This window comes from Grampus griseus (genome assembly GCF_964374135.1).
Source record: "Grampus griseus genome assembly, chromosome: 13".
Classification (NCBI taxonomy): Eukaryota; Metazoa; Chordata; class Mammalia; order Artiodactyla; family Delphinidae; genus Grampus; species Grampus griseus.
Genome location: NC_139007.1, coordinates 61,621,730 through 61,638,776, shown reverse-complemented (window position 1 = coordinate 61,638,776; position 17,047 = coordinate 61,621,730). Strand labels below are relative to the sequence as shown.

General features: G+C 40.2%; 1 protein-coding gene across 6 annotated transcripts in view; it reads right to left on the bottom strand.

Annotated features, from left to right (window-relative positions):
* The window catches only part of PDE7B (phosphodiesterase 7B), a gene marked incomplete at its 5' end in the record, with an annotated part of 337,157 nt that overhangs the window by 137,826 nt on the left and 182,284 nt on the right, over positions 1-17,047 (bottom strand). For 3 of the 6 annotated variants that reach the window (XR_014297604.1, XR_014297605.1, XM_082668855.1), the window contains one exon: positions 11,953-12,190. The exons of the other annotated variants lie outside the window; for them this stretch is intronic. Coding sequence is in view for 1 of the 3 variants with exons in the window: in XM_082668855.1 (XP_082524981.1) it covers positions 11,953-12,190 (238 nt within the window). Of the gene's footprint in view, positions 1-11,952; positions 12,191-17,047 lie in introns of those variants that run through there. 6 annotated transcript variants of the gene reach the window in all.

Below are 17,047 nucleotides of genomic sequence, written 5' to 3'. Positions count from 1 at the left end.
CAGGCGGAAAGAAGAACCACGGAACAGGATCACAGAAGCATCTCATTTATGATGGTTTTAGCAACCAGCAGCTACCATCTCTATTTATCTCATACGTAACTTCCTTTAACCCCACGATCCTGTTTAAATTCTCAGCTCTAGTATTCTTTCCTGGTGAACAACTCACCTTTCAGTGCATCGCAGGCCCTCTAGATGGGGAAATTCACAAAGAGAGGACTTGGGATATGCCCCCCACCACAATTCACAGTCAAAGTACGAAAACAAGAAAAAGATGTGTATACATACACACGTAAGTATGTGTTTACGGGTACATATATAACGAACTCTTGTTTGTGTAAGATGAACACCACACGCTACTGAACGCAATCACAGAGATGTTGGCGCTCGGCAGTGAAAAGGACAGAAAATTAGAATTAGAGAGATTATCATGTAGAGAGGCATTTTTGGAGTGGGGAGACTCAAAGTTTGGACCACGGCAGAAAGCATGACTGAGTCAACGGCACAGCTGTACATCAAGGAACCTCGAATTGTCTCCAAGCATGTTGTGTAACCTCCAAGTACATTTAATTTTCTTACTTAAGAAAATGCAGTGGTTTAACTAGAAGATCTTAAAGGCACTTTCTATTATACAATGCAAAGAATCCTCTACTTTCCACTTAACAGTTTTCAATGGTTCTGCAAAAATTAACATTTCTTGTTCAGGGGCAACCTGGTCTTATTAATGTCATGTCTTTCTATTTTTCTGTATTCTTTATGCCAAACATCAGACCAAGTTAACTTGACTAATCTCCATTTCTCCATCATTTCTTGTGATTTTCTGCTTCTGTACCTACATTCATGTTAATTCACCAAGAAAGTCACCTTGTTACACCTTGTTGAGATCTTAACCATTTTAAAGACATAGTTGTAATGACCAGTCCACACAAAGCCTTTGTAGGTCACTCTAGAGAGGGATGAGTTAACATCCAGTCCTCACGGATTAGCTGTCACACTTGGTTTATATTTGAGGAAGTAGTTTTACCTAATCAATACATTATAAGCTACATAAGAATTGTGTTTTTCTTATACGTTTTCTCTTGAAAGAACAGTTTGCTTAAAAAAAATGGCAACCTGAATTCAGGGAGAAACGTGACTTGACAAATTAGGAGGGATAGGCTGTTCCGAGATTGTGAGGATAAACTGTGTCAGGTTTTGAATTTGGGGAAAAGATAAGCACGACTTTGAATGGGAGGTCTGGATGAAAGAACATTAAGGATGTAAATCCTTCAGGACAGGCTGGTATCAGGTGGTACAGGGTGTTGGCTTGATGATTTGTGTATTATTTCCTGTAAAATGCTATAGCACTTGGGAAAGTTGGTTTGTAAGTTAAAGAAAAAATATTCATCGTCTCAAAATTCTCAATATCTACCTAATACGGTCAATGAACACCAAACTGATGGTTAAAAATCCATTGGTATCCTTACCCCAAGTCCAGCTCTCCACCAGCCATTGTTGCTAGAGCGACCTTTCGAAACTAAAATTTATCACTTCCCACTTAAATTATTTGAAGGTTTCTCACTGCCTGGAGGAAATACTCCTTAGAAAGGCAGATGAAGCCCTTGGTAACCTGTCCCCCAGTTTGCCTTTCTAGTCTCATCCCTAGCCGTCTTCCTGATATACTTCATATCTCACGACTTGGCATTGCCCAGAATTTCTTGCATTTGGTCCTACTATTTCTTTTTCCTGAAATGTCCTCCATTTCTTCTTCATTTGGAGAAATATAACTTACTTTGAATGGTACCTCAAAATAACCTCCTCTCTGAAAACTTCTTTACCATCCATAATACAGACAGAATTAATCGCTCCCTTGTGTGTTGGCACAGACTTTGTGTAGCTACCTCCAGTGTAACATATGTCACCTACCTAGCCTGCCCTATCTATCTATCTGTGACTGTTTGTCTGTCCAACCATTCATTCGTCCATTTACCTCAACTTTCTTGGTTCATGAATTTTTATTTTTTTAAGGAACCAAAACGGTGTCTGGCGCATGATAATCACTAAAAATCTTAGTTGAATAAGCAGTCTTAATCCTTCTTCAGTGTTCCCAGAGAGTATTATTTCTACTGTATCTTAAAACATATGCCATTCTGCCTCGGTATCAGTAAGTTACTTACAGATCTGTGTGTTCTAACAGGTCGTGATCGCTCTTCCTTCTGCTTTCCTCCCTGGTACATCAACAATGCTACACACTGGGTAGACACTCAAAAGATAATTATTCAATTGAATAATTGAATAAACCTAGAAATTTGAATTATTTACTTCCTTTTCTAAGTATCTTGAATAAACAACCAGTAAATATAGGTCTCAATTTCTTCTATTTCTAAATGGGGAATAAATTCCCATTCAACTGATACTTATTGTACGGTAGAATAAGCTAAATACTTGTATGTAACATCAAAACACCATTTTCTATTCTGTGACCTAGAATGTTCCTAATTATTTTTGGAGTGTTGGAGACATTTTCAAAAATATTTTCAAAGCAAAATTTGTTTTAGTCCAATTTTGTCTATTCACATTCTAGGTGCATTTATCACCAAATCAAAGAATAGGGCATTTAGGATGAGAGAGGGCAGAAATCATCTGCTTTAGAGTTTATAAAGTCCAGTGAATTCACAATTCTTGATTTTATATACCAATTTAATTGACAAGGAAATATTTTCTTTTGTTCTACTGTAGAATTAGGGATTGATCCAAGAAAAACAGTGCAGAACTCAACTAATATTCAAGAGAGATAACAAGGGCAAAAAAGATAGGTGTACCTAAACCTCAGGTGAGTTACAGAGAGGATAGGGAAGGAGACAGCAGTTTCTGTGTACCAGCGACCACGAAGGAGGCAATAATGGCTCCTATGATGACACTTGAAAAAAAAATTGATCCCTGTTATCATATGTAAGGCTACTGTTCTTTCTACCAGTACATGCCTCCCACCACATCTTCTCCCTAGGGGCCAAGGTGCAGAGAAAGGAGAAGAACTCTAGAAATTTCCAGTTAGCACATTTAAGCGATGATAATGTAGCAGACCTGACCAGAGTACAATGCACTGTATGATTATGACGACAATCCTCATTTGCATTAGATAGAAAACCTCAGCTTTCAATGTGGAACCTGATCATAAAGGAGTGACTTGTACACATCCTGCTTTGTGCATTACGATCATTCACCTGAACTTTTCAGTGTCAGAGTCCTGAGATGGTTACTGAAATGCACATGCATATTTTTGGAAAACGTGAAAGAGGGAGTAGAAAGCGGAGAATGATTGGGTTCGGCACATGCATGGGAATGTAACTAAAATAAATAATATTGAGCATGCGGTACTCAAGTACAGGGCTCAGCACATGGTAGCACAACCAGTGGATAACGGAGAGCATGTTTTTGGAAATATATCCACGTGATTTTTCTTTTGCCCTCTCTTGTGTGTATCTTCCCCATCCGTCCCACCAGAGGCAACCATTAGGGATGATTAGGAATGCTATAGCAAGAAGGAAAGGAGAGTGAGTCAATATTCATAATTTCATCTTCAGAGTAAGGGTTTTCATTTTTGTTTGTTTTCATTTGTGTGTGTGTGTGTGTGTGTGTGTGTGTGAGAGAGAGAGAGATTGAGAGAGAGAGAGAGAAAGAGAGAGAGAGAGAGAGTTTGTAGCAGAACAATGATCTTAATAACTGGTCTTTGTGGAAAGATAAAGAGACTCTCTACAGTCATTTGTCAGGTCTCATTAACATTGAGAGGTAGGCTGTGGATACGGTTTCTTGTCCCTTCCACATTGAGGCTTCTTTCTGGAAAAGAGGATATGGCACAGAGTAAGGCCATCTACTCCTGACACCCTGAAGAACTGTGGGAAGAGAAGCAAAGGCAGAGCCCACCGGCACTTTATGTTGCGTGTGGTCGAAACATTCAGTTGAGAGTGCGGGAGCCCAAGACACATTCACCAGATAGTACCTTGGAGAGGAGCAAGAGGAAGGAAAGTATTTATCCAAAAGAAGTCATTTAATCCAGAAGAGACTGACCACCACCTCGTTAACTAGCGAGTTCAAATTTTCTTACCCCTCATTAGGGTGGGTTCAAGGAAGCTTTGATTAGTTGAAGAAAAGAAACAGGCTACATGTACTGTACATTTGAGTGTGGGAATCTGAGATCCCTGTGACAGATGTTTTTAACTGTTTCCTCTTCATTTCTGTATGTGTTTTTGATTCCTCTTCTTACACTTGGATCCACTTTCTTCGCAGTGTCCTCACCTCACTTCCTTCTCCTTGGTGCTCTATGCTTGGCCCCACCTGTCTCCTACTCTTTTCTTTCTCAATCATTTTCTTCAGCAAGTTCTATTTACTTTTCTGAATACATTTTTTGTCACAGATCCTCTAAATGAGTATGTCTTTGGGTTTTCCTAAGTGCTCATCAAGTCTGTAGATTTCTGTGCCATCCAAAAAAGAGATGGAGAAGGAAGCAAGAAAGAGAATCTTGTGCTTTGGCTTTAATTCCAGAGGTCGAGGAACATCTGGAGATTTAATGGGAAAAGTTCTAACGATTACATTATATGTCCTATTACCCTTGGTTATTGAATTTTCTTTTAAAATACCCTGACTAAAGTTTTACATTCATTCCCATTATATCTCTCACCGTCATTTTACTTTACAATTTTCTGGATTCTTCACCTTTCAATTTCTACTACCGGGTACGTGCAACCGCATCCTACTCAATCTCTCTTGAAATCTGTCCTTTTCTTTCTAGGGATTTTGTCTTTCTGAAGTAGTCCTGGACGCTTGGACTCCTTTTAAGGCCATACACAGCTAAACCCTGCTTTGCCTTTGTCAAGTATGCCTTCCAATTGCATACAAGGTTGACTTTTAGGTTTTATCTTGTTACTAATGATACAGACTGTCGTGTTCCCTTAGCACTGTGTGAGAGCCCAAGAATAACAAAATGTTCAGGACAGGGGCTTGCTTTATAATCTATAAAATATCATGCCATGTGGATATTTTAGGTGAGGAGAAGTACTCTGAAGGAAGGGTCTCTGATAATTTTGTATTTTGAGGAAATCTGAGACAAGTGCACAGATACAAATCCAAACCCTTGGGGTGATCTCTTAACATTTTGGAGATGGAAGTCAATTCTAAATAGAAATCCATGGAAAGGCAGAGAGAGATAAACAGAAAAACAAAGAATAAGGTCTACATTGTGTGTACATCTAGGCTAGAGCATTGTATTAAATCACAAGTACTTTGAACTTTGCTCCCTATCATATTTTTGATATGGTGATACGCACTACTATGTATTATGAAGTAGACTGATAATTAAAGAGAGAAAATATCAGATAATAGGAGAGGGCACACACTTTGAGTTGCTTTTGGTCTTTTAACAATAAAGCTTCTAACGTTTTCCTTTTAGAAATTAGATGCAAAAGTCAATGCTTTGCTGCTCAGTGAAACCAGTCTTGTTAAAAAAAATAAGAAAAAAGAAAAGAGAAGCTGTTTCCAGGCAAAGAGCAGGGGACATGGGAATAACATCCTCTATTCAGCTCCATGCCCCCAAAAGCTCATTTGTAGAGCCGGGTAAACACACACCTTCCGCATTCTATTTTTGAAATTACATTGAGGAATATACAGACTGTTATCTGTAAAAGAAGCAACTTTTGAAACTTTAGTTGATGTAAAATGTTCCAAGATTTATGAACAGAGTAATTATTTTAAAAGTATATAAAAGCAGGCATAATTTACATGCATTACTCTAAAATTTGGTAATTATCAGTAAGTGACAACTCTTCTATATGAAGAGAGAACTGTCTCGTATTAGTTTTGCACATACTTTATACCTTTTAAATGGTTCTGACATCCACTCTTGTGTATTCTTTTCTTTTACTTTAAAAGCCGTAATGACTAATACTGATCTTCTGCCAGAATATAAGTTTAAAAATGACTCCATTAAAAGCAAGAAATAGAATTTATATTCTTAAGTAATCGTGCCTAGAAAAGAATGTTCATTCATGCATTTAATGGCAACTCATAAGCTATTTTATTCCTTCTGATAATTTTCTTTTTTTCACTTATCAAAGTGTATTGAGTGGCTGACATGTGGAAGATGATAGGGAGAACACAAAGAAAAGAGAATTTTCTCCAGATTCTCAAAAAGCTGAAAGTCTAGGAGGGGAGGAAGCAAATGTATATTAATTATAATAAAATAAAGTGGTTTGCCTGTGAAATAAATACAAAGAAAATTCTGTAAGACTTCAGAAGAGAAAGGCACACCCTTCCTCGGTAATCTCAGAAGGGCTTTGTGTGGGGAACGGCGTGTGAGTGAGGTCTTAAAAGATGGCAGAAGTTGGGGACATGGAGGGAAGTAATTTTAGGCATTGGCAACAATGAGCAGAAAGCACGTAGGAAGCTGTGGGATGCTTGTCCTATCCGGGTGGAATATAAGTGACAAATCAGATGGTAAAAGTTAGCTAGTTTCAGAGTGTGGAGTGCTTTGAATGCAGGATGGTAGAATTTGGATTTTCTCTACAGACAATGGAAAAATCATTGAAGGATTCTGAAGAGGGGGGAGATCTATTCTGATTTTTCTTTTGATGTTATTGATCTAAATGATGGAGGAGAAAGAAGAGGGGTGGAGAGAGTACTGGAGTTGGAGGCTATTGGAAGATTAGACCAAACAACATGAGGTTTGGCTAAGGGCCATGTAACTGAATAGAAAGAAAGCAATGAATGTGAGTAAGTTGTTGAGGAAATAGCAGCGGTATCAGTAATTATGCTAGTGAGCACTTGCTGAGCCTGTGGTAGGATGTAGGCTCTTTTTTAGGCACTGTTTTGTATTATCTCACTTAATACTCACCTTTTGCAAAGGTGCTGCTGTTATTCCCCCGTTTTTTAAAAGAAGGGGAAACAGAGGCACAGAGAGGTGAAGTAATTTGCACAGTTCACACAGTCCATAAGAGAGAGGCAGGACTTAAAATTAAAAAAATCTCAACTCTGCCAACGACACTCTTAACCTATTCTATGGAATTGGAGAACTGGTGGGAGCGGTTTTTTGTTTTTGTTTTTTTTTAAATGAACAAGTGAAGGTTTATGTAATCCACATGAACTGGGAAGTACGAGGGAGCAGTTTTGAATCTGGGTTTCTGCAGGAGTGATGCCATTTATGAAAACTAGGAGGTCTGGTGAAGCACAGGTTTAGTTCAAGGAGTGATGACGTGTCCCAGTTTTCACTCAAATTTGCATTCACATTTAAAGAATGGATTGACTTGTCGATGGTTATTATCTAGTATAGCTACAGGATGAGTGGAGGCTAATGTCTACAAGAACATAGAAAAATGCTTTGAATTAATGTCAAGTTATCTACTGTTAAGACTAATTGATTCTTTGATCAAAGCAATTTGTCCTGCTTTGAATGAAATCATTAATATTGAGGAGTATTTGAAAGTGCGCTTGAAGTTTTTACTAGTGTTTTTGAATTTTACTGGCCAATTTTTATAGCCAGTACTTTCAGTTGACATAGAAGTTGAAACTAACAAATGCTTGTTTTCACACTGAAGTTCTAGATAGAATTCTGATTCATAAATTCATAATTGTTCTCTTCTTATTAAGTTTGATTGCTCCCTGAATCTTTGGTGCCTACCACAGTCCGTGGTATACACTACACGTCTAATAAATGCTCCTTGATTTATAATAATAAAAGTGTTCAGTCTTCAACATATTTAATTTATATCATGCTTGACACTTGAGATATTTAAAAATAGCCTCTTTGTCAATCTGAATTGTATAGTTCTGGAATCAGTGAATTGTTTCAGAGATTTTCCCTTCCGAAGCTGTTTGATTTTTAGGGTTCAGTATAAAGCAAATTTCTGACATTTTTATTCTTCTTGAAGACAGGACAAGTTACAATGGCTATGGGGAAAATGAATGCTTTTTTCTTTTGAGGGAGGTGTGTGTTTTATACATTTCTGTAACCAAAGGCTATTGAAATGGAAACAAGCTTAATAAATAAGTAAAACATAATGTAAAATTTAGACCAGAGATACCAAAATGAATGGTAAGTTCCACAGCTGCAGAGTTTGCAGGTATTTGGTTGAATTCTGAAGTCAAATTATTTATTCAACTAAGACCAAGTCCTGCTAGGGGATGTCTAGTCTTAGGTTGCTGACTAGAATAACAATTAGAATAATATTTGCACTCAGAGCATTTAAGAAACCGTTTATTTATTCCCCATCCTTCTTCCCTCTCCTCACTCCCCACTTCTGGGCACGCTCTGACCACCATGCTTTGAAGCTTATTTTCTATTGGTAATAGATGGATAATCTCCCCCTGGGAATCTTCTCAGCACTGGAAACTTGGACCTAAAACTAAAGCCCACAGAATGAGTTTAAAAATGTAAAGGAGGCACAATTCTTTGACTTATTTTCCATGGTAATATTATTTTTCTGCTTTGACCAAGGCTTATATTGCATCCACAGCCTCCGTGTTTGTCCAGCTACATGTAATCAGTAAAACAATATCTTGGTTTAAATTGAAATTACCCAGCTTGTGCCTCAATCATGTCAGTTCTGTGGATTAGACTTGGATGACTGAGATGGTCTGGTTCTGACACAATGTCAAGGTCTGGACAAGTTGTTTAGTCTCTAGCTCATTATTCGCCTCGTTTGTGTTAACTAGACAGTTAGACCATCCTTTGTTTGCTTCATAGAGGGAAAATGATGTGAGTATTAATACAATTAAATACTTGGGTAAGGGGTAATGAACTGAGCTGACACTCCAACTTTGGGCATGCCGATACGTTCCAGAGTCCCTCTCCAGGGCAAACAGTGCCTCTGCCCATGTCCAGCTCCTGGGGGCACGCTTAGACGCATGCACCCGGAGGTGTGACTTTGAAGAGCCTCTCTTCCTCCTATCATCCCCCATTCCCTCCTCCAACCTATTGCTTTAAAAGTCGCTTTAGTCTCCAGCAAAGATGTTCCCACTTCCTCCTCCCTAGCTCGTCCTTGCTCTCTTCAGGGGACTCTGTTCCTGTCTGTCTTCCATCACTCAGTTCAGTATATTTCATCTTAAACCTCTCTCATGAATACATATGTATGCATTTATTTTTCCATAAATCCTTTTGCTCTCTCCCTTTATTACCTAAGCAAAATCTCAGAACACTTTTCTATTTCCCTTATGAGAAACAAAGTTCCAGTCTTGACTAAGGAGTATGAGTACAAATAATGATGCCCTTCACTAAGGAAAAAAAAAGCTAGAACTTTTAAAGTTAAATTCAACTTATTAAGAACGGTGACATCCGTCTCTAAAGTTCTCTGGACTGTTGGTTCTCTTCAGAAGTTCTGCAAGTTCATGGTTTTTAGAAATGTAAACTCATTTATCTGTTATCACAAGCAGTTGAAATATACATAGAATGTTATAGTATTTAATGTTCCTGTTTTTAGTTACTAGCATGGCAAAAAATTGTGTGCTGTAAGTGTAAGATGTTAAGTTCCTACAGGCAAAGAGAGCAAAGGAGAGGGAATAAATGACTGTGGGAGAAGATTTGGGGATGGGGATGGAGATCAGAAAAGTCAATACAGAGAAAGGGATGCCTGAGCTGGACTTTGTATTTGAATAAAAATTTTCAATGGCCCAAGCCAAAAAAAGACATTCTAAGCATAAGGCAAGGCTCAGAGGTAGGGCACCAATTGATGCATGGTGATGAATAGTAAACTGTCCCATGTCGTCAAAGCATAAATTGTTCGAGGATTCTGAGGCAAGGGTCAGATTCCAGAAAGAGAGGGAGGCAGGGAGGGCGGGAGGGAGGGAGGGAAAGAGCGAGAGACCACCATGTGTCTTGGTGTTTTCTACTTACACCCCTGTACTCAAAATGAAGACAGTTTAAACCATCTCCTTCTAAAAGTGGAAAGATTCCAGGCTTTTGGAAATATTCTACCCTCACCATCACGCTGTTACGGTGAGAATGGCACAAAAACTTGATGTGAGGAGGAAATGCAGCCTCAGCAACAAGAAGAGAGAAACAATAAGACAATTTGGAAAGTGAAGCAACTTGCCTTTGAGGTTTCAACATATGGCCCCATGCTGCGTATATGAACGATAATGGCTTTATGTCCATGTTAGAAAGTGTGAGCCCCTCATCTCCTTGAGGCTGGGGAGGCAGGGAAGGAAGAAGAGAAGGTAAACAGATAGCTTGTGGGGAGGTGTTGAAATAGAGCTTGGCCTCCTGGAAGGCAGGATGAAGGGACCAACAAAGCAGGGGCAGTCTCCCTGGGAAGCAGCATGGCTGCTGAGATATATTCCACAAAGGGTGAGGCAGGGGTCCAGGGGCACATTAAGACTCAGTTAGCTCAACTTCATAACATCCAGAAAAATGTAGCTTTTAAGTGACAAAAAGTTATAGGGGTTTTGTTTTCTCTCCGTAGTATTGCTTTTTCAGGAATTAGACACCTGCTAGTATATAATATAAAGAATAATACACACATATCTCTACAGACATGCTAACATCTGTTAAATTAAGTAGTTTTACCAAAAGTGTAATTTGAAACATGCATTTTAATCATTTAATATACTGAAACAAACCAGAGCAGTAGAAGTTGAAGTGTCACAGTTAAGTTTTCTGCCCAGGTGGGTTTTTCCATTTTTCTTGTACTCACATGAAATATGGGATGGCTTTAGCATTACCTCATTTTTTCTGACCAGGACCCATTTCCCTGGGCATCCATCTCCCAAATGCCACATAAACGTCAGTCTCATTGGTTTCCTTCTCTTTCCTAAGTATTCGTTGTTTACTAGAGACCAATACTGTTGTTTTTTTAATTCCTTTCCAATCTTTTTTTTTCTTGCCCAGAGCATTATTTTTTAATAATGTTCATTTTAGATCATCAGGCAACTTAAAAAAGGTTTCTGCATAAATGATTAAAAACAAGATTAGCCGAGTTTTGATTTCCTAGTCTTTTTCCACGAGAAAAAAAGAGAGGTACTTTTTGGTATTGCTTTTCCATCTAGGTCCCCATCTCTCACCAACAATGGCATGTCAGGATTCCGTGCATAGGGCTAGCCAAAACTTCAAATGCATAAACACATGCTCACATTCGTTCTTCTAAAGCAAACCATCACTTTCCAAATATCTACCAACATATTCCCCTAAGGAAGAGTGCATCCTATATTCTTAGTGTACGGAGTTATCGGAGTCCCATCCTCCACAGGGATCCTAGGTATGTTTGTGGTGTGGTACCCCCTGTTAAAAACACAGCAAAGTGCTCAACTGTCCCAAACACAGCACATTCTTATAACATAACAAAGCTCCTATGAACCATCATTTCCAGATCTGTGAGTTGATTTTTCCTGATATCAATGGAGAAATCTGTATTATTGTCATTTGTCAAAAGGGAAAACTGAGGCAAGGAAGTTTATCAACTTTCTCATGACATAAAAAACAACCAGGCCAAACTCAGTCCTGGGAAGATTTATACATGCTGTAGTTCCACAGTTTAAAATGAGAAAATATATTTTACTTTCTATAAAGCATTACAAAAAAGCAACCCAAGAAGAATATTCTCTCAGAGGTAACTGTCTTGTCAATAAGAAATTGCAGAGGCAGGACAGACACCCAACTTAAAGAGCACGCAATTTCATCCCCTCCTCCCTATGGAGACTGAAACTTAGGAAATTTCACTTGTTTAAGCCACAGGGCAAACAAGTGACAAGCTAAGCCCAGATCCCAGGTTTCTTGATTGTCTGTCTGTTCATGCTCCTACTCCCACATCGCTCTTAATTTTAAGATGCATTTCTATAATAGAGCAAACGTTCATTAACCACAGCCCTCGGGCCCTATGCTGCAGTTTGTCTTCCTTCCTTTTCCCATTTTTATTTCGTGGGCTCTCCAAGAAAGGGACTGAAAGTCATGAGACTTGGCCCTGGTACCTTTCACACCTCCCACAGCTGATTTACCTGGAAAGCTGTGGAGAGCATCTTCATTCTCCAGAATGCCTCTCTGTTTGGTCGCCTGCAGCTCACTTTTGGATTTCCAAACCAGCTTTACCATCCTGATCATCTCTGGCAAGTCCCAGGGCAGCGGCCCCTGCTGGCACACCGGCCGGCTGCCCAGGGAGGAGGGCAGCACACCTTCTGGGGCCGTCCACCTTCTGCCCAGCTCTGCCGAGTGGAAATAGCGCTCGAGCACAGGCATTCTGCCCTGGTCTCCAGAAGAGGAGGTCGCGCTGCTGCTGCGGCTGCTACCAGAGGGGAAATTCTTCCCAGGCAGGGGAAGGCGAACCCCCGGAAAATCCTCTCCAGCTTCGGAAAGGCAAGCCTCCTCCAGCCTGGCAAAGCCCTGTCCCTCCAGTCCCTCCACAAACACTGACGATGAGAGCGACTCACTTCCCAAGGTTTCTCACTGGTGAGAACGGTTCCTGTCCTCCTGCCTTAGAGAGAGAAAGCATTTTTTTTCCCCCTTCTCTCTCAGGCACTGACTTTGCAGCACTTAATTAATCCCAGGCTACAGCTGGAACGACAGCAGGGGGGAAAAAGGCCATGGAGGCTTTAGCCTTCGCTTTTTCTCTCTTCTGATTTATTTGTTCTCGAGTCTCTTTTGGTGCTTGTCAAAGTTTGTCAAGTGGCTTGTTTAGCCCTCAGAGACTTCAGGCAAAGATGTGGGGCGGCGCCCCTTTGCCAGCCTCCCAGGGGGTCCTCCAGAGACCAGTTACCTGAAGGTGTCAGGTAAGGAGTCACCCCTGTGGTGCAGGAAACCTAGACGCTTCCCTGGCTCCAGCCCTGCAAGCATCAAGGAGAAAACAGGGGAAGCTCAGCATCGCAGCTGCTTCTCTCCGGAAGGTCTGGCTGGGGGCCACCTTACCCTCTCACCACAGTGTGCGCTGGACTGGGGCTCTTCAGAAGGCTCTTGGGTTGGTCCTGGGCACCACGGTTCACACACTCCCCTCCTCCACACCCCTCCCCCTTCACTGTCACTTGCTTTTCAGCAAACTTAACTGGGTTTTGGCCTATTAGTCAAATCCCTTTGTAACCTCAGCTGCCCTTCAGCTGGAAGGGAAATAACACTGAATCACATTCCAAAGCTAACTGTGAAAGAAGTGAATTGGGGAAGCATCAAGGTCCTCGTGCAAACGTGCGGTGCAGTTGCAGAGTCTGGACAAATAGCTGGGCATGGTTAAAAACTCATTTCAAAGGACTAGTAATTTCCTTTAATAATAATTTTAAACTAGCTTTGTTGGGGGCATAAATGACAGTGAAAAGAAAGTGTTGAAGGTTCACTTTCCAGAGACAGAGCGCTGTGGACATAGTATTTTGGCCACAAACTGCTCCCCCCACCTGACAGTGGTTCAGTTGAGGACGATCGCGGTCCATGTGTCTTGGATCCTGAGGCTCAGAGCTGGAGACACTTACCCTAGAAGTCAGAACCCGTGCAACAGAAAGGGATGGCCCCTGGAGCTAGTGTGCAAAGCCCTGGACACAAACAAAAGTGGGATGCTATTATATTTGGTACTTTTGCCAGCAAATTGGGTTTGTAGGAACAATTTGAACTTGTGCTATTCACGTGAATAGCTCCTATTTTCTTGGGGAGGCCATTGTAACAATCCCATCTTTCTCTCCTTTTCTTGTCTCCGTATTGCAAAGTGCATTATTTTGCTTGGCATTTTATTTTGCTGATGTACAATCTGTTGCTTCTGCTCTACATTCTTTTTGGGGCTGTTTTATCACACAATCATCTGATGTTTCTTTAGGGGAGAGCAGAGGGGACTTGGAGGAGAGGAGAAAGACCATTGTAGGGTGTGTATTATTTTCATTGCCCTTACTTTAAAAGTTGAAACTAGCAAAGGCTACTGTAATTTTGTTGTTGTTGTTATTATTATTCCCCTAAACCCATGGTTAAGGAGTTTAGTTTTCCACACTGAATTAAGTGGCTTTTCTTTTTTCTGGATGGAAAAAGTACACTGGCAAACCTACTGTCTTTCCTAATAGGCGAAGAAGGGTCAACATCCTTTAAGGATAAAACACAACAATAAAAGACATTTAAGACACTGCTTCTTGTGAGTTTCATGATTAAAATATCGATCAAACAGCTCTTCCTATTAACAACCAGATATTCATACAACCCAACTAGGGAATAATCAATGATCCACTTATGAGAAAGATGTGCCTTTTTAAACTTCCCTCTTTATAAGGGATGAAGGGATTTAAGCCTCAGTCTGACAGTTTCACCACTTTTGACAGCCCTCCCAATTCTTATCTTACCCTTCCATCAGAATGGAGGCATTCAGGCTCTCTAGAATTGAGACACTTTTATTTAATAAGCACATGTAGGCTGTTGTACTCTATTAGCATATTTCCTGAATAATGTCTTATACTCACTCCTCAGTCACAAACTTCCTTGACATAACAACCGAAGAGTTTCCTAAGTGTTTGACTATTTTTATTTTTGTTCAGTTATTTTGCAATAGTACTTTGCATCAGGATATCCTGACCCTCAGAACAAAGGGGTTAAGAACAAAGAAAACAAGTATATGGTATAATATGTCACATACGCTAATGTATTAAGAATATAACTCTTCATTGCACGTATTTCTTCAAGAATGGCTTTCTTAAAAAATCCAAGGATATGAGCTTCCACTGTATTTTCTATATTGTCTTACATATTTCCTCGTAAAAATATCTTAGAGAAGTTGCAAAACGTTGAATCACTGAACATGAATACTTCCTCGTGGAAATGAATTAGGGCCAAGCAAATACCATCTTAAATTTTCATTCTCAAAGAGGAATCTCCTTCATCTGGATATTTGAAAATTAAAAATATTGCATGATTAAAACCAAAAATTCTCCCCAACATGGGATTATCTTCACTCCAGGGTAGAAGTGCAGAAATACCACAAGGAAGGTCATTCTCATGGTATTTCTGGCTCACATAGAAACAGGAAGTACAGGAAATCTTGCGAGAAAGCTTGGCTCAGGAGAATTTTGGCTCAACTGCAGGTTCAAGAGAGTGGGATAAACCGATGAGATGCTAGCACTTGTTGGACTAATATTGCTATCCCTCACAAATTCTCTGAAAGGTGGCTTTGTTCCATTCTGTAGGCTGGCATCTCTTTTGTCTTAAAGACAGTTACTTTAGAAGAGCATGTCTGTAAACCTATGATTTTTCCCTTACTCAGTGAACATCTTTCACCTATTATTATACTAGGGATGGGGAGAAGGGGCTGATGGGGAAGTTCTGTGCCCTGAGGACTCATGGAGCAAAGAGGTCTATGTGACTCTGTGACTTGTAAGATTCTTATAAGTCTTAATATTTGTAACTAATGTGCTACAAATAGGAAATTTAAAATGGACTTTCAAAATAATTGCATTTTTTTTCAGGCATTGTGAGTCAACCTAACATCCCGGTAAGAGGGAAATAGCGTAGTCCTCTTCTTGTGTGAAGGAAATGTAATGAGAACTAACAAAGTCAAAACCACTTGTTCCAATGGATACCTAATTCTATCAAAAATACTTTGCTGTGTGTTTGCAGCTATAAAGGAAAGAACTGATAACCACAATGCTGAAGTATATGACCAAGAAAAAAGATTTGAAGACATAATGTTATAGAACCTGGATTATCTTGAAGAATTTCTAGTGTTCTGGGGGCTATGTAAAAATCTTGTGGACTTATGGCTAGGCAGATAAGCCCTTATTATATATGATTTTTAAAAGAAAATATTAACAATATTAAATATTTCTAATCATTTTAGAGAATGTACATTTTTTAAAAATGGAAACTTAGAAATACACATTCCTTTCAATTTTAGATTATTTTGAGTCTAGCAATAGATTTTCACAAAACGTCACTTTAATTAATTAAAGTATTCTCACTCAGATATTTTGCAAGTATTTTAAATACTTATTTTTTTGCGGTACTAGGGCCTCTCACTGTTGTGGCCTCTCCCGTTGCGGAGCACAGGCTCCAGACGCGCAGGCCCAGCGGCCATGGCTCACAGGCCCAGCTGCTCTGCGGCACGTGGGATCTTCCCTGACCGGGGCACGAACCTGTGTCCCCTGCATCGGCAGGCAGACTCTCAACCACTGTGCCACCAGGGAAGCCCTTAAATGCTTATTAACCCTCATCCTGTTTCTATATTTAAAGAAAAATTTCAAACTATCGTGGGAGTTTATTCATTTTGTCCTGGCCTTTTCTCTCCATCAGTTCAAATACGGATGTGTAAACACACACACACACACACATGACCACCCGAGGTTTCACAAATGCAATTCAAATGAAATTCAAAACGAGCAAGGGAGGAAAAACCGGTCTTTCAACTTTGTTTAATGTAGTCTAAGTAGAAGAAGCTCAAACAATTTACAGTGTCCTTCAGGAGAAATAGAAATGTAATAACTGGCCTTCACTAATCTCAAGGAATCATGCCAGCAAGCAGGGAAAAGGACTTGGTCTACAGACCGACCATAGAAGGCAGCACATATTTCCCTTGTCACGTGGAAAGGGAGGAGAGTGGTGGGGCAAGATGAGAAAAGGCGAGGTGGGGGAAAGTAGAAGGGGGCTGAGCTGACAGATTCATGGTTTGATTTCACAACAGGTTTCTAAACTACAACCAATTATTCCCTTATTCACTCTGCAAATATGTATTAACAGCTAGAGCAACAGCAGAGGAGAGAACCTCTTGTACCAGCCCTTGGGTCCTTTCTCAGGCACTGGGACCTGTCTGGCCTCCCTCACCTCGATTCTGATTTTCACTGTGGGTTAGGTCTTCTATTACTTTTCTTTGGACATTTGAAGAGAGAAATCAGAGTTTGAGCTGGCATCAGATCTCTATCCTGGCTCTCAGATATCTAACTAATGCTGTTTACTGTCTCTGACAGTTAACCCACAACAAATGAGTCCAATAACACAAGGGTTGAGAACAGAATGGCTGGAAGGGGCTTCCCTGGTGGCGCAGGGGTTGAGAGTCCACCTGCCAATGCAGGGGACACGGGTTCGTGCCCCATACCGTGAAGATCCCACATGCCACGGAGCGGCTGGGCCCGTGAGCCACGGCCGCTGAGC